We start from the raw sequence: 19,152 nt of genomic DNA, 5'->3' as shown, positions 1-19,152 counted from the left end.
CTTGATTGGGGGTTTGCCCAAGTTTTCCTCAGTCTCTAAGGAGTTGGATAAACTGCACTGGCTTCCGGTACGGAAACGAATTAGGTTCAAGGCCCTTTGTATTGTCTTTAAGGCACTGCATGGCCTTGGCCCAGTGTTTCTTCAAGATCTTTTTCAGTGGTATAGACCAGGTAGACAACTGAGGTCGGCCAGTCTGGGGCTGGTTAAAACCACCCGAATCAAGAGGGCACGCTGGGGTGGAAGGAGCTTTGTCAGGGGAGCTGCGAAGGCGTGGAACTCCCTCCCTCTCTCCCTCAAACTTAATACAAATCTCCTGGCATTCAGGAAGGATCTAAAAACATGGCTTTTCTCCCAATAAGTACCTAGATTTTCGCTTCTCTGGAACTATCACTTTAGCGCCAGGACGCCGACCGGTATCAGTGCGCTCTATAAGTGTAAAAAATAAATAAATAAATAAATCATATTACTCAAACATGAATAAGAAGGGCACATTTAAAAATAAGTAGGACTTAAAAAAGATTTTCACTTCAAAAAAATATAAACTTTTATTTAAACAAAAGGTACAATTATTTCAGGAAATTCAAAATCAGATAGCACAATGAGAATGTGAGCAACCAACATGATTTTTTAATCAAATTTTGGTGAAACGTACATTACAACAGAAAATATACAGTATTTCTTCAATCTTGTTGTATCTAGAGTAGCAGTTTTATCCTAGCTAACACTTCGAACCTAGCTAACACTTCGAACCTTCAGCCTAAAAACAATTCTGAATTTATATGCATGGTAAGGAATGTAGAGTTAACATTTTTGTCCAGGAGGCAAAAGAAGGATAGGGTTAACACAAGAAAAAAATGTCTGTCTAATAGATACCTGTAAAAAAAAGAACCATTAAAAATTGTTCAGAAAATATTAGGATTGAGTCTAAAGAAACACACAATTTATAAGAGTTGTGTGTAAAGGGTGATTACATTTTGAGGCCAAGATGTGTTTGCGCCTTATGCACCATATTGCTAATCAATACTTAGAGACTGCAAATACAGTGTGCTGGCTGGTGTCTGTTTTAAGAATTCTAAGTGCCTCCTCATGCTGGACAGCCCCTAAATTTCTGCAGATTGGGATTAACCATTTTGCCTTTGCCAGCTTATACTCTTGGCAAAAAAAGAGGACATGGGCCAGGGTTTCATCAGCCGAACTTCAGAACTAACAGTCCTGCTCCTCTACTTAGTCTCAACAAACACATCTTTGGGCCTATGTGTGCATGGGGAAGGCCTCATGTCTAAAATGAACATAGAGATTTCTGAACTGGTTTGGTTCTGTTTCATCTAGGAACACTTCAGCTTTAAAATAATCTTTATGTTGTATAAAATCATTGGCAGTGCACCCAAGGTTGGGCTTGGTAAAAGAGTGCATAATTCGTGATTATATTTGTTCACTTTAGGTTCCAGTTTGAAGATTTGGCTACATGCCCCACCAGGATTGTCCCAAAGTCTATCTTTCTCCTTATTCAGAGGGGTGTTTCCCTGACATATTTAATCCAGGTTAAGTCACCTGCCCCCTGTATTGCAAGTATGTCTCCCAACCCATGCAAAATGAGGATAGCTCAGTAGTTGTCCAAATTCTTCTCCAGTACATTGGGGGCCTAATGGTAATAATTTCAGAAATTGGTCTAGCCCCATATCCAGCCTTAGTCGTATCAGTGGAGTGCTTACTGGAAGGTTAAGCTGCCTCAGGAATCGAATCTTTGCAAGAACCAGGGCATTAAGGGTCACCTGACCCCAGAGCTCCACACCACGAAGAACAGATCTCAATGATTTAATTGCATAGATCTGCATTACCGGAAGACAGGCTTAAAAAAGACTCCAAAGAAACCCTCAGCAGTCCCCCAAGTTTTTTTCTCCATTTTGAGTCTTTGTCTAGAAGTATGTGCTGACCAATACACCCGTTCAGTGAGGGTAAACCCCAAGTACTAAAATGTGTGTACCCGCTCAAGTGGGATTTCCTTTTAATTAGGATTGGGTTGTGTTGAACAGCATGGATTAAACACCATATGCTTTAAATAAACATTTGAAAGGAGAGACAGAGAAGAAAGAGCTTCTCTAGCTTTGTTACAATATTAGCTTAGCATAATAGAACATATTCAAAGCCAGCCAGCCTGACACACCCAGAAAAACAGGTCTAGTTGTAAAATGGCATGAATAATTTCTGCAAGCACTGAAGAAGTGAAAAGTTCACTTCAAGCACCATGAACCTGATGCATGTGGCACCGAATCGGTAAATGACATGTAGGAAGCACTTTAAAGAGCGCTTCTGTGCTTTAAGGATTCGTTATTTACCACTAACTATTAGTTGGTGGTAAATAACAAATACCTCTGTAAATGCAAATCTGTGCATTTACACCTGTGCCATGTGACACATACATGCCCTTAGGGCATGTATGTGTGCCACATGTGCACACAAGCACTATTCAGGGGTGCCAGAGGGTGTCAAAGTGCCACCCTGCCACCCTTGACTCTTTCCCTATTTTACTGAATCGGTAATTACCGATTCGGTAATTCAAATTCATTCCTATGGGCCTCTAGGCTGGTAAAATCTTAGAATCGGTAAATCCTATTTACCTACATCTAGCCCTTAGAGAGCAAAGAGGAGGGCTAAATGGAGCGTAAAGGAGAAAGTGGGCGGAGTAAAGGGGTAGGAAGGAGAGACAAAGTAAGGTCTGCCCAATGTCCGGCTGGGTAGGTGATGACCGAAGGGGTAGTCCACAGCCCATCTCCTCTATAGCTATCAAGTGGCTCCATTGGGCATAGGCTAAAAAGCTAAGTCTCCACGGTCAGAGGTAGGTTCACAGATTCAGGTATCGTGAAGGGTAGGCTGGATGGGGGATGTGTTTGAGGTCTGGCCGAAGTCCTTTTTAGGTCAAGGACCTAAATGGTGCGCTTGGGCAGTCTGGGGAGGAGATTTAATGATTCTTAGTAGGGCTTTAGAACTCGCCTCCCTGGCCCGTCTCTCCTCCATTGGCTGACTTCGTAAACGGAGGCCAGCCATTGGAGGAGAGATGCGTCACTCCAATTGAGCCTCGTCTTTTTCGGATTTGGGGGCGTAAGTTTTGCTGTTCTTTAGACAGTGACGTCGTCTGTCACTCAAAACAGCAAAACCACGACCCCGAATCCGAAAATGATCGGAAGCTTGCGGCCGCCATTTTTCTCTCATCTGCGGTGAGGATCGATCGTCTTATTCTTGTTGTTTGTCTGTTCTGGAAGCTTTCGTTGCTGTTGCCCATAGTGAGCACTACTTTTGGTAGGGGGATAACACTAACATCTATGCGACTGACCTCTTTTTGGAGGGGATGGGGCTTACTCTTACCATTGAAGATCACAGGCGGTAATGAAAATGATCTCTCTGGGGGCTAAAATACTTTAGGGGTTATTCGGCTTGTAGGACGCGTAATATGGGGATTTATAAAGCCACGTTGACTGGTGAGTTACCGTCCGTCTTTCCATTACTGTAGGTACAATTATATACCTCAGCTTGCGCCACGCGACCCTTCTACACAAAAGAATAGCGACACCTCTGGTCTTACGGTATGCAACCGAGGCATTAATGACAAGTCGGTGTGAGGGGGGTTGGGGGCGCGCCTCTCATTGGCCAGCGCCCTAGCCTGTCACTGCCTCAGGATTGGCTAGAGCCCTTTTGGGAATCCTCCTGCAGCCGCAGCCGCAACATTCCTCTGTGCAGGTCAGCAGAGCCCCCACCCCCAGGAGAGCCCACCAAACAGCAGCAGAGCACGCAGCCGAGGCACCACCAGCGCCTGAGCCGGGGCAGCAGCAGCGCGTGCACAGCCCCCTCCAGAGCCGGGCATCCACAGCCAGGGCTGACTGACCGCTGCACAGCTCCCCGCGGCGCACATAGAGCCCGTGCTGCCCCCAGCCTTTCCAGCCTCAGCAGCCCCCGGGCCCGAGGGCAGGCCTGAGAGGCAGCAGAGCCCAAGCACCAGCAGCCAGGCGGCCCTCGGTGCGCTGCTCCAGTGGCGTAGTCACTCCCCTCAGAGAGCCACTGCAGCGGGACAGCCTGGGTCCAGCTGATATACCAGCTGATATACCAGCTCCGCCACAGTTTACTGCAGCCTGGGGAGCCGCAGAGGCCTCTGCAGAGTCTGGGGGTACCACCACCAGGAGGCCAGCCTCAGCACAAGGGGCCCAGCCCTTAGCAGATCCCGAGTATGAAGGAAAGGCGCAGCCCCCAGGCCCCCGCCGTGGTGAGGTGTAAGCTGGTCCTCGTGGGGGACGTGCATTGTGGGAAGACGGCCATGCTACAGGTGCTGGCCAAGGACTGCTATCCAGAGGTAAGTGTGCAGGGACACGTATGCATGCAGAACATATTACCCAGACATCTACCCTCCACCCTCTCTGGCCCCATCATCATAATCCGACCCTAGTTCAGCCCGTCTGTAACAACCTCATTTTAACCAGGTCGCCTTAATCCCGTAGTAGCAGACATCCTTAATCAGTCTCCCATTTATTCTGTCTGTAACTCTCCCACTTTACCCCCTATTACTCCCAATGAGTAGACCGGGCACCTTACTCAGTCCCCCATTTAGCCCCCTTGCAAACAACAGATCACTTCAGCCGGACCTGCGACGTGGCCTTTTAAACCATGCTCATTTAGCCCGACCGCCTTAACTCTTCCTCTTGGACCACCGAATCAGAATACCTTTAGGCTTTAACCCACCTGTAACAAAACCGCTTTACCCAGGTCTCTGTGCCCCTCATGATCAGACCACCATGACCCCCTCTTTATTCCTAACAACTCCTGCATCCATGTCTCCTTAACCCCCTCTCTGAGTCCCCTTAAATATTTTCAAACCAGACCACATATCCCACCCCTGAAACTGGGCCAGACTTTTTTAACCAGCTCTCCATAGCGTCCTATAGCCAAACTGCTTCACCTCTGTGTCAGACAACCTTTACAATTCTGTGTTTCCAAGCCGCTTTAACCGGGCTATCTTAACACCATTACTAGAACACTTGAGAACTTCTGAATCCACACAGCCTTTACCTTCTGGAGACCTTCTCCAACACCCAGGCTACCCTGAACCTGCCTGTTCTAAAACCACCATCAACTAGACCCAGGCTGCTTTATGTCTCATGGGCCAAGTCCAGGCCTCATCAGTAAGCAGTGGCATAGCCAGCGTGTCCCTGGTTTGGATATAAGCCAAAAACGCGGTGTTGATCTGAGTCCAAGCTGCCTTAAGACTGAATATAGGTCACTGCGATACAAACCCACACCACCCAAGACAAGACATTATAGCACATTTACCACAACGGTTACCCTTACAGCGCATCACATACATTCAGCGACATTAGCATTACTGCAAATTCCACAGTTGTGCATTGCAGAATCACTACAATGCATTAATGCACGTGTGCATGTGTGTGTGTGTGTGTATATACACACCCATATTTCTATAAAACGTTTTACTACTCCTTGGCACTAACCTTCTCTTGATCCTATAAGATCCTTAGTCCCCTAAATCCTTGCCATCGATTGACCCTGAAAAGCCCTTGCTATCCCTACAAACCACCCATCTCTGAACGCTAGCAACCCCTTGCCACTACCCATGCCTAAACCCAACAAATCCCTTCCTATCCTGAGTCCTACAAATCCTCCTTACTACACTAAAACCCCTTACCTATACCCATCTCTGAACCCCCAAAAAACCCTTACCACTACCCATCCCTGAAACCTAAAAACCTCTTACGACCCCAGAACTTCCTCCAGCCCCTAAATACCACCAACCACAGTCTGCCCACATGGAAATTCCTAAATGCCTTGTAAATGTAATGTGTTGAAACTTCCCTGGTTGTTATGGTAAATGCTTTGTAGTGATTTAAGACCATAAGAACTCCAAGATCTGAGTGTGAGCTGCCTTTAGGCCAAATAGTCAAGCATCCTTATTGCTGTAAGGTCTTTGTGGTCAGGGTCCTGGACGCATTACGGTCCACATCTTGTGTTCCGGCACCCTTAAGGCCCCAATGATCAATGTCCCATTCTTTTTTTTATTTTTTTACTGCACTCTCTCTCTAACTCGCTACCTCACTCTCTCTCTATCTCACTCTCTCTCTTTCTATCTCACTGTCACTTTCACTCTCTCTTTCACTATCTCACTCTCTCTCTATCTCACTACCTCACAAACTCACTCACTGTTTCTATCTCACTACCTCAGAACATCCCTCTCCCTCACTACCTCCCTCTTTCACTACCTCACTCTCTGTCTCTCACTACCACACTCTCTATCTACCTCTCTCTCACTACATAACTCTCTCTACCTCACTATTCCACTCTATCTATCTCACTACCTCACTATCTCACAACTTCTCTCTCTCAAAACATCACTACCTCACTCTCTCACTCTCTAGCTCACAACTTCACTCTCTCTCTCTAACGCACTGCCCCAATCACTCTCTATCTCACTACCTCACTCTTTCTATCTCACTAACTCACTTTCACTCTCTTTCACTACCTCTCTCTCTATCTCACTACATCACAACATCACTCTATGCTTATATCTCACTACCTCACAACATCCCTCTCCCTCACTACCTCACTCTTTCACTACCTCAATCTCTATCTCACTACCTCACTCTCTATCTAACTCACTCTATCTCACTACCTCACTCTCTCTCTATTTCAATACCTCTCTCTCTCTCTCTCTCTCTCTATTTCAATACCTCACTCTCTCTCTCTCTCTCTCTCTATCTCACAACCTCATTCTCTCTCTGCTAATGCAATAGGTATCACATATGAAAAAAAAGCTAATGCCAATAGAAATGACAATGCCATTTATTTAGGGATACAAAAAAGATAAAAAAAATAATAAGCAATACCAATAGCTCTACCTATAATATTGCCGAGACCATTGCATTGTAAATGCTTGTTATTTTTAGAGGAGTAGCACAACATGGTAGGGAACCAAGTGGCAGCCGTCTTGGGGTCAGCAGGGCATTAACATTTAGTAATAGGGAGGGCTAAATAACTTGCATTGCCAAAATATCATGGTGGCCCCCATGCCTCTCATTACAGAACTGGCCTTGGGGAGCATTCATAGAAAACCAAAAAATCTACATGCAGGCCAGATCAATAGTTACTAGCACTGAGGTGCAGCAGTAGCTCTGCAGCCCCCATGTCCTCCTCTCCCCTACCTAACTCCGGGAGAATGAAGCAGAAACATGCTGGAGCATCCGACACCCTTGGAATTGTGTCCCAGGAATGTGCAACACTCAGCGCCTTCGCCAGCCGTATGGGATCTACCGGGCCTCGTCGTGTCCCTCTTACCTTCCAGGTCGGAGTGAGGCTTGGCCATCACCGTCCCCAGTGAGCTTCTCAGTAGTACCGAAAGGTGTCCCTGCAAAACAGGTACCCTTGCACAAAGGTGCAAGTGTGCCTTCATTGGCGCTAGACAGCCTATTGTGCACCAGCGCAGAGAAAAGCACAGGGATGGGTCTTATTAGTGTAAATACGACAAATCCCTGCACTTTTGTAATGACGCAGCTCGGCACCTCAAGACGTCTTGCATTGCCGCGCTACGTCATTATCTAGCAAATATGCCCCTTAGATCAGGAAACAAAGGAACTTTTCTCTGACGGGCTACTGTTGTGCAAGCACCATAGGAAGTGCTGATGTGTTACTCAAAAAAAAAGACCATAGTAGCCCCCATCACCACCACTTTGGAATTATGGTGAAAAATGTATTGCACACAATCTTTCATTCAACACTTTGGTTGAGTCCTTTATTCTCTGAATCAATTTTGTAAATCAATTTGTTTTCTTTAAAAGAGACAACTAATCAGAATGATTCCATTATGTTGACATCAAAAGGCATTCAAAATTTGCTGCCTAATTTGACTGGGAGCATGCTAGTGTGCAACATAATGGTCTACTAAAGGTGCATTCATCACTTCACATTTAATTCACAGTTTATGTTCTGCATGTGGACTGTATGTGACATTATTCCTGTGTACTGCTTTCCACATCTGTATCTTCTGCAGTAGATGTATATTTATTACGTTGCATTATCCGCATATTCAAATGACTTGCAGCATTTTCACTACCCAGGGGGTCCTTGTTATTCTCAGTAGCTTTTACACGTGAAACATTCAGAATATTCACCACTTTAATAGTGTCTTGTCAGTGGTTCCAGACCCCAAAGTCCATTGATGGGCAAGAATTTGGGGAGCTTACTAAAGACCTTTACAAAAAAGGTTTCTGAGATCCCTTGCTTGGGGAATGGCAAGAAAATGGCAATTAATTAAAGTAATGCTAGTCATTCCAAAACTAGTAATATATACATGCTGTGATGCAATAGATGTTCTTTCAAAGTGAGAAGGGATTTTGTTTTCATACCAAACTGTTTCCTGAGATCACCTCACCAGTCTGCGGAGAAACCCTATTTTCCTCAATTTCTGATTAAGAACATTGGCTTCCATAAAATGATTGTATATTTCAGAAAATGTTCTTTACAGTCAGAAAAGTTGCCTAAATCGAAGTTGTTCTTTGAAATTTCTCTCATAGTAGATAAAATATTACAAGGAAAGTGTTTGTTTGTGTGGGATTGTGCATCAAATTCACAGTATATGGCAATATATTGCAATATAGTACTCTATTTGCTTCAGGTTTTATTTCCTAGCATGAAAGGTCCACTTGCTATTTATGCTAAATAGTCTTCAGAATAGCTAACATTTCCTATTCAGACATCACTAATAACAGCTGACATTTTCTGCTGCCGAAAGTTTCACCAAAACCCAACTGTACCTAAACTGAACTTATGTTGATCATTCCTCCAAATTGAACCCTTTGATAGTAACCAGAGGAGTGTTTACTAAAAGTTTGGGACGATTTAGATCATGAAAAAAGACATCAAGCTTTTTGTAAAGATGGCATTTTTCATCTCTGAAGGACCACCAGGATAGGGTGCCAAGACTACCTGAAGAAGATACAACAGTATCTTCAGTTTAAAATGCATTTAACATTAAATTAATTTAACATGGACAGAAACCATTTTCATGTTCCTGTCACTGCTACCTCCTTCTCACGTGCCTTCTGCACTCTTGAACATAAGGAGTGATGTTCCACATGGTAGGCTTGAAACTTGATGGAATCTGGATTATGAAGAGGCTAAATCCTCATAATCAGTAGGGAATACCCACAAGTCGAGTTTCAGTTTCAGATCTAGAGACACCTCTCTCCAGTACTCAGGCAAACAAATAGGTAGGGATCTGAAGCAGAAAAGAATAAATTATTCACTTGTATCAGATGTTTTTTGCCTTAGAGTGATCAAAGTTATGGGATTTAAAAGGGATAACCAGTCTGTGATTGCAATTTAAGAAAACTGATCCTTTTTCCGGGATATGTCTTCTGCTAAACCTATCCCTGTTCCCATTTCACAATATAGCAGGCTAGTTGACTTGTTCTCATCCCATCCTTTTTCCAAACTCCATCCAAGGCCAGCCTGTTATTCACAACAAACACCAAAGAAATTCACCTCCTCCCAAGCCCCAACTGTTCTTCCTTTCCTACTTACTACTAGTGGTTGTACCATTCTGAGGTAGGATTCCCGTCAAAAGGAATCTAGTGTTCTGAGTTTATTTTTGCAGGAGAATGTGAACTAGGAGTGTGGAGAGAAATCCTCACTATGACCTGCATCCTTTCTGTGGTGGGTTTTGAAGTCAGGAAGTTGGTTGCCTCATCCCCCAGGAGTTTAGGCGTAAAACGTGAAGATAATATGTGAAACACAGAAGCCTATAAATGCAATGTGAATAATGTATTGGTAATGACAGTTGATGTGTTTCAAGGAGGCATTATTAAACAAATTAAAACATAGATCAGAAACATAGATAATTAAAAGCTAATGTTACCAGTAGTTTTAGCATACTTATTAACCTAAATGCAGAAAATCTGGTTTGTAGTAATTTTCTTAAATCTGTTGGATAGTTAAGGTAATCTCCTATGGCACGTTTAAAAAAGCATAATTTTAGTCTGCTTTAGAAAGAAAATCATTTTACCACCCTATTTACTTAAGAAAAAGTGAACCAACATTGTCTTCACTCTTGTAGCACATGACTACATTTTTCAAACCTTGTGTGCAAAAATAGAGATGACTTGCCAAACTCACAGTTATAGCAACATTTTAGCGCGTTTTTCCGCATAAATAAAACTGTTAAAGGAAGACAGTGACCATACATTTAGACCACAACTGCCTCCTCTTTGGCTGACCTTTTTACTGTATGCCCCATATTGGTTAATAAAGTGGAATGTATTCCATGCACTTACTCTCCATTGGCTTCTCCACAGCTTCAGTCCCCAGGTAAGGTACTAAGAATTTAGGTGTCATTAATAAAACTGTACAAATTCACTGGAAAAAACTAAAGTTAAAGTGACGTTAAAGTTAGGCCTTGTAATAATATAAAAACTAGCATTTTAAGATATAAAAACATTTAAATTCACCAGTTGAACTTTACTCAGCTAACTATAACTCCCGCCCCTCCAGGTCCCAAGCGTCCTCTAATGGAGGCCACAACATTTCTCTCAATGATGCGATCAACCAATCTGATCTCTCAGTCCAGCAGCAACTGGAAGAAAAACACTCCTGGGCAATCAGAATGCGGTATTTTTTAAATGTGTGGTCCCACAGGACTCCAGCAGAACAACCAGCCAGATCTCTCTATTTATTTAGCCTTCATTGCGCAAAAATAAATTAACAGATTTACACCAAATTGTTTTTTCAGTATCAGTGTCTAAAATTCCTTTTGGAAATTGCAAGGGGAAAATGCATTTTGGGAGCTTCCCTTTTTCATGGCCCCTCAGCTTGATGGAGCGCTCTAAAGGAGCAGAGGTGAATTAACTTTTTTATTGAAAAGTTTTGAGAAGATTCATCAAATAGCATCAAAATTAGTGTCAAAGCAACAAAAGCTCTAGCTAGGAAAACTCTGCGTTATTTACAATTACACAGTGCTGACTGCCATTATGTTGTGTGTATATATATATATTATATATATATATATATATCCAACATCTCCCTCCAAAGAGAAAGCAGAGGCCAGAGGGGGGTCCTTTAGTGAAACTTTATTGCTCCGGTACAAAGATTCAGTGGCAGCAAATGCATTTCGGCGATCTAAGTGCCTTCCTCAGCGCCCTTCACTGAGTGGAATCAGTCAATGTAATCCAATAGGCCTGCCCCTCTTATTCAATTTGCTGAGGCCAATACGCTCCTCCCCCTAGCAGGTGTAGCTCACCTGTTGGTAGTAGCGGATGAATGCCGAACTCCAACTCCCAGCGTGCATAATGCTGATGCATCTGGGTTGGCAGTATGGGGGAAAGTAGTCCAGTGATGACTAATGTATTGTCTTTAGGCAGGCATGGTAAAAAGACCCCACAGCTGGCACCGGAGTTCCAAAGCGCCACCTCGGGTCCCCTCGTTCCACCGCAGCCCATCAGTAAGGTAAACAGGTATACGGGGGCAGCTGAGTAGCCACACAACGCCCAATTCGAGGCCAAAATACCTCATACCGCATGTGCAGTCCCATACTTCATGGCGGACACCGGAACATTCGATCCCTCGAAAAAAGAAAACACTGCGAAGCAGTGCAGTTGCCAGTTTGGTCCGGGTCACTTTGAGCAGCAGGGCCATCTGTACAGCGTCTCTGGCTGGCGCTGAAAATACAACTAACATCTCCCTCCAAAGAGAAAGCAGAGGCCAGAGGGGGGTCCTTTAGTGAAACTTTATTGCTCCGGTACAAAGATTCAGTGGCGGCAAATGCATTTCGCCGATCTAAGCGCCTTCCTCAGCGCCCTTCACTGAGTGGAATCAGTCAATGTAATCCAATAGTCCTGCCCCTCTTATTCAATTTGCTGAGGCAGTACGTTCCTCCCCCTAGCATGTGTAGCTCACCTGTTGGTAGTAGCGGATGAATGCCGAACTCCAACTCCAAACATATATATATTCACTGAAAAAACCATAGGTTATAGACGATATATAGTTAGGAATTAGCATTTACAAAACCTTGAAAATTCACTGAAAAAACCATAGGTTATAGACCATATATAGTTAGGAATTCGCATTTACAAAACGTTATTTTACTCACACAAAACCATTGAAATTCGCATATATAGTTAGTTGCACTAACTATATATCGCGCACCCGCAATCCATTGCTGATGATGTCACATATTACATCATTCATGACATGGTCAGTGACATCACTGATGACATCACTGATGACATCTCAAATGACATCACTGATGACAACATCCAGTGACTGTATGTTTCTGTAAAGTTAAAATATGTCTTACATATTGAAGAATGAGTGGATGTATAAGTGTCTGGATGAAGGATTTAGTAGGTGCATGACTGACTGTATGAGTGAGTGATTAAATGTGTCTCACTGAGTGCATGAGTTAGTGACTAAACTGTCTTAATTTGTGCATCATTATGTCTGTTGTTCTGTAAACTGTTGCCTGTGTTGATAAGTAGCTATATGAGTAACTATATGGGTTATTGATTGGTTGCCCAAGTATTTGTATGGGAGACTGAGTGTGTGTGTGGGTGGCTGGGAGGTGTATGACTCTGTGCATAGATGTGTGAGCAGTTGATTCACTAGATGTATGGTTTCAAAAGTGCATGTGGAAACAGCTGTATGGGCGGTTGACTGTGTGCATGAGTGTATTGGTGAGTGAATGGATATCTCAGTGCTACATGTCAAAGTAAGTACATATGTAAAACACAGTACATGTGAGAGTTGACATATATAAATAACTGTGCATAAGAGCCAGTGAATGTGTGAGTGGCTGTATGGATCATTGTGAACTTGTATCAGGGATTGTATAAGAGAGTAAATATGTGTTAGTATATGTTTGAATAAGTAAAGTTTGTATAACTGTATAGTTGAGGAAATGGAGGTGTGATTGATTCTTTGCATGACTGACTAGGTGTGTGAGTAACTCCATGGATGAGTGACAGTCTGTGAGTGTCTGTTTACACTGATTGTATCTAAGGTTATATTAGAGTCTGAAGAGGTTCATCGTATTATCACATGAATGATATCATCAGTGATGTGATCAGTAATGTCAAATGAGATGTCATCAGTGATGTCATCAGTAATGTAAAATGTAATGTAATTTGACTTATATAGCGCACAAATCACCCGAAGGTCTCAGGGCGCTTGCTTAGGGAACCCGTCCTGGTATTCCCTTGCGAGATACCCCCGGCAGGGTATCCACAAGGTGAAAGCCAGGCATCCCGCCGCGAGGGGCCGTAGTGGAGATTAAGCAAGCTATTGCCCAGAGTCGCAGAGTGTGACCCCGTGAGTTGAGTAGGCACCGGCGCGAGAATTAACAAGTCCGTGGAATTTTGAGCCCGAGACCCTGCCGCGTTGGGAATCGAACCCTGGTCCACGGCCGCTCTCAGCCTCCGGGTCTGCCGCCTCTAACCACTGAGCCACACTTCTCCACAATCAGTGATGTCATTTGAGATGTCATCAGTGATGTCATTTGAGATGTCATCAGTGATGTCATCAGTGATGTCACTGACCATGTCATGAATGATGTAATATGTGACATCATCAGCAGTGGATTGCGGGTGCGCGATATATAGTTAGTGCAACTAACTATATATGCGAATTTCAATGGTTTTGTGTGAGTAAAATAACGTTTTGTAAATGCGAATTCCTAACTATATATGGTCTATAACCTATGGTTTTTTCAGTGAATTTTCAAGGTTTTGTAAATGCTAATTCCTAACTATATATGGTCTATAACCTATGGTTTTTTCAGTGAATTTTCAAGGTTTTGTAAATGCTAATTCCTAACTATATATGGTCTATAGCCTATGGTTTTTTCAGTGAATATATATATACATACATATATAAACATATATCATCTGTATATCTATATAAATACAAACATAAATGCATGCATACATATACTTATATGCATACAGATGCATGTTATTTACATGAAAGTTGAAAAAACACTAATAAAAGCAAAGCTAAAAAGCCACCTCATTACAAACAGAATGGCTTTAACTTAAACGAGGGCGAGATCTATTGCATTTTCAATGCTTGTTTACTTTGGTTCCATCAAGAAGGCATTCAGATGTGTCACACATTTGCCATAAATTCTGAATGTTAGCACTCTAGTTGCACATTAGATCACTGTAGTAAAGCTACTGCTCACCAGGGACGTCTGCTGCTGGTATTCAAAGTGCATGTTTCAGTCTGCATGTCAGAATTTTTTTAATGAAATAGAAGAGGATTTGAGAAGTCACTCAAAATGATCCCTAATTTTTCTTTCTGAAGCACTAATCATACTTTCTATGGCAAAATTAACACCCTCATGTTGTTCCTTTTTAAATTGAGTGTGTTCAGACTTACCACTTCATTCCAATCAAGATGGCTTCTGGTGTGCCATACTTTTGTCATAAGTAAGACTGTTAGCGCTCTAGTTGTTCTTTAGAACACTCTGGGACATTCTGTCATTGGGCTATACTTGGGGTACATCTGGGTGATATTTGGGCTACATTTAGGCTCTTTTGTCTCTGGTGGCCATCTTGGGAGACTGTATGTCAGAATTTTTTAATGAAATTGAAGAGGGTTTGAGAAGTCACTCAAAATGTGCCCTAATTTTTCTTTCTGCAGCACTAATCATAATTCATATGGCAAAATATACCCCCTCATTTTGTTCCTTTTTAAATTAAATGTTTTAAGAGTTACCACTTTATTCCAATCAAGATGGCTTCAGGTGTGCCATACCTTTGTAATAAGTAGGACTGTTAGCGCTCTAGTTGTTCTTTAGAACACTCTGGGACATTTTGTCATTGGGCTATACTTGGGCTACATCTGGGTGATATTTGGGCTACATTTGGGCTCTTTTGTCTCTGGTGGCCATTTTGGGAGACTGCATGTCAGAATTTTTTAATGAAATAGAAGAGGATTTGAAAAGTCACTCAAAATGTGCCCTAATTTTTCTTTCTGCAGCACTAATAATACCTTCTATTGCATAATATACCCCCTCATTTTGTTCCTTTTTAAATTAAATGTTTTAAGAGTTACCACTTTATTCCCATCACGATGGCTCCAGGTATGCTATACCTTTGTAATAAGTAGGACTGTTAGCGCTCTAGTTGTTCTTTAGAACACTCTGGGACATTCTGTCATTGGGCTATACTTGGGCTACATCTGGGTGATATTTGGGCTACATTTGGGCTCTTTTGTCTCTGGTGGCCATTTTGGGAGACTGCATGTCAGAATGTTTTAATGAAATAGAAAAGGATTTGAGAAGTCACTCAAAATGTGCCCTAATTTTTCATTCTGCAGCACTAATCATACTTTCTATGGCAAAATATACCCCCTCATGTTGTTTTTTTTTAAATTAAATGTTTTAAGAGTTACCACTTTATTCCAATCAAGATGGCTTCAGGTGTGCCATACCTTTGTAATAAGTAGGACTGTTAGCGCTCTAGTTGTTCTTTAGAACACTCTGGGACATTCTGTCATTGGGCTATACTTGGGCTACATCTGGGTGATATTTGGGCTACATTTGGGCTCTTTTGTCCCTGGTGGCCATTTTGGGAGACTGCATGTCAGAATGTTTTAATGAAATAGAAAAGGATTTGAGAAGTCACTCAAAATGTGCCCTAATTTTTCATTCTGCAGCACTAATCATACTTTCTATGGCAAAATATACCCCCTCATGTTGTTTCTTTTTAAATTAAATGTTTTAAGAGTTACCACTTTATTCCAATCAAGATGGCTTCAGGTGTGCCATACCTTTGTAATAAGTAGGACTGTTAGCGCTCTAGTTGTTCTTTAGAACACTCTAGGAGGCTGCAGTGGAACACAAAGGAATCAACTGACAGTCTCTGTCCTTGTTGGATGTTTATGTTTTACTGAGAATGTCAGACTTCATTTTCACATGACTGAGAAAGATAATGTGAATTTACAGAAAATATGCTTTCAGTTTAGCTTATAGATCCCCTTCCAAACCACTGTGGGAAAATCATGAGATATTAGTTTTCTTTCAAACAATATTCATGATATCACAGCAGAAAGTTTTTTCACATGGTAAAATCACCTTAGAACCCACCACAATTCCTAAAACGAGTATGGTACCATCAACAAATGATTTATAATGTAACTAAAGTCCTAAAACCCTCTATTAACTACAATGCTTTTTAATGAGGTGCTATCATGTATATTGGTCCCAAGATGGCTGCCAACACTTCTTGGATGAAGTGCTGACAGCCAATCAGATCAGATGTGTGGTTAGGCTCCGCCCAGATATATATCTTTTTTTGAACCTAAATTACTCAAAATCCACTGGAGCACATATATTGAGACCTAGCAAAGGCACATCGGGCTAACAGTCCCTACAATTTTGCCAAGTTTCGTGCAAATCCATTCAGCCGTTCGAGCTAAAAGTGAGGCCAACCGCCCTATGGAAATTAACATGGCAAAAACGCGTTTTGGGACCCCCCTTTTTTCTCGCCCCCCCCTTGATGAAACCCCCCCAAATTGTCAGGGGCTGCTCAGAAACAAAATGTTCCATTTTCCTGAAAATTTCAGCCAATTCCGCCCACAAACGCCAAAGTTATTAGACATAGAATTTTCAAAAATGCCATAGAGAAAAAATCCTAACTATATATACCTACTGGCGACCGCCAGTAGGTAATATATGTATATATATATTATTTTTTTTTCAGTGAAAAAATCAAAGGTTACAGGAAATTTATATTTAGGCTCAGATTTCACCCGTACAAGTGGAATCCGGCAGTTATAGTTACCTGATCTAACTATGATTTACGCCGCCGCAATGCACTGCTTATGATCTCACATATCACATCATTCATGACATGGTCAGTAACATCACAGTTTATTTGCATGGACATCATATGGTAAAAATGCTATGTGCCCATTCATTTTAAATAGCTAGCCATTTTTTCTGTTATAATAAGAACAAAACATTTGTTATTTTGGACAGATTTAAGATATTCAAAATCTTTAATAGGTCTTCTGAACTACTCTGAACTCTGCAGGTTTAACCGTAATTCTGGCTATGGTCTGAGCCACAACCTTATTAGTACTCACCCAACTGGGGCGCGCATACTGTTGGCAGCCTTCCTGAGCTTACGAGGAGGTTAGGGTGTTTGCCCCTGCTCAAAATGTTGGCATCCTTTGACATAGAATGCATAGGTCCAATTAAGGCCACTTAAAGACTGTGCGTTTTTACCCAGATTCCCAGCCTTGGTTGCTCTTCAACTTCCTATCTCATTACAAAACAAAGAGTGCATGGGGAGGCCACCAATTCCCATTTTTGTTTTCATATTTGTCAGCCTTTTACTCATGCTACAGCATCTCTGCTTGGTTTATGTGGCCATATGGATTACTGGGCCTTCTCTGATTATTCCCCTTTTCTGGAATACATACAATCTACATCCTGGAGCCTCTATGGCTTAGCGGGTGTTGTGTAGCCACCTAGATGTGTTTTATTTCTTATTACAATTAACATTTTCATATCACTCACTCAGATAACATCTCCCATGACACTGCCAGGCGCTGCATCCCAGAACAAGATAACTGCACCTCGGTGGCCACATCACACACTTCCAGGAGAGGTTCAAAAGATAAAAAACTTTCTTCCACCAACACTCCATGGCATTTCTTGCATTGCCTGTGGTTCGCTGCCCCACATAGAAGTAATAAGCACTATACAAATGCTATACTACAATAAAATAATTAAAGGAATCTGGTCATATTTACAGGCAAATTGGAGAAAATCTTATTGTTCCTGGTGGAGTAAAAACTGTTAATGCTAATGGGCTAATGGTTATACCTGGTGGAATTGATGTCCACACCAGACTACAGATGCCGATCATGGGAATGACTGCTGCTGATGACTTCTTTCAAGGCACCAAGGCTGCACTTGCAGGAGGAACCACAATGATAAGTAGGTGATTTCCATAACTTTAACAATATCATCTGAATTTACCTTTATATAAGCAATCTGCATTCAGTTGACAGTTTGTCAGTTCATGGTTGAATGCATTATCTACAGAACACCAGTCAATCTATATCTGTGAATAGAAAGTCAATAAATAGTTTTGAAACCATTTTGTACTATGAATTCTAAACGTAATTGCTTATCTCTTTGATTTTCATTAACTAAATGTATGTATTTCTGCATTTAAATTAGTTGCCTTTGTATCCTAATTTGAAGCTTGGAAACATGATGTCTTACTTCATTGTATTTTTTAGCCTCTTTGTACCCTGTTTTATTTATTTAATGTGCTGTCAGTGATCATATTGATGATTGTTTTTACTTGCTAGTGTCAACACTAGTTTTTTCCTCGCTGAGTTACATGTGAAAAGTTTGCTTCTAATATGATTACTTTTGTGTTATCATCAAGTATTCGAATTCTACTGGATGACTTTAATCTAAGCATGGGCGAATTTTGCAAATCTGGCGTTCGTGAATTTTGCGAATTTGCGGACTCGCAATCCGCAAAATCCGCGAATTCTCGCGAATTTGCGGATTTTTTTTGTGTTCGCAAGGATTTCTGCCAGTTCGCAAGGATTTCTGACAGTTCGCGAGGGTTTTGTAACAGTTCGCAATTGCGAACTTACATGTCGGCTCGCAACGGTCACGATTATGTTGTTTCTACGTCTGGTTCATCATCACAGGTTCACAGCACCCTCTGTTTCACCCCTGCCACCCTCTGTTTCACCCATGCCACCCTCTGTTTCACCCATGCCACCCTCTGGTACATCAATGCCACCCTCTGGTTCATCATCACTGTAGATTATGGGTGGAAAAAGCAAGCACACCTGCCTGCTTCAACTGACATGAATTAATTTGGGGTTGATTTATTAATGTGTCACTGTTTTAAAATTCAAGTCTGGCACCTGCTTCCTTATCTGTAATTTGCTTTCTGTTGCAGTGCAATTTTTTTTCCAGGACCTTTGTGGCCTACTTGTAGCTATTCTATGAGCCTGCTGTGAGGGTCAGAGCAGGGTCATACAATTGTTGCAACTAGCAACTGAACTCTGGAGGGGCCCTTGTCAGGAAGCACTACAGGGAACGGTTACTAATGATGAGTTTGAACTTTT

At 42.1% G+C, this 19,152-nt stretch overlaps 1 protein-coding gene across 2 annotated transcripts in view; it reads left to right on the top strand.

The window, feature by feature from the left end:
* DPYSL4 (dihydropyrimidinase like 4) overlaps positions 1-19,152 on the top strand; it is a 257,621-nt gene that overhangs the window by 54,698 nt on the left and 183,771 nt on the right. For both annotated transcript variants that reach the window (XM_086922540.1, XM_086922541.1), the window contains exon 3: positions 17,808-17,992. In XM_086922540.1, the coding sequence (XP_086778666.1) occupies positions 17,808-17,992 (185 nt within the window). The remainder of the gene's footprint in view (positions 1-17,807; positions 17,993-19,152) is intronic.

The sequence above is a fragment of the Lissotriton vulgaris genome, chromosome 5, assembly GCF_964263255.1.
Source record: "Lissotriton vulgaris chromosome 5, aLisVul1.2, whole genome shotgun sequence".
NCBI lineage: Eukaryota > Metazoa > Chordata > Amphibia > Caudata > Salamandridae > Lissotriton > Lissotriton vulgaris.
Note: the sequence above shows the minus strand (reverse complement) of the source record. Positions and strands in the feature narration are given on the sequence as shown.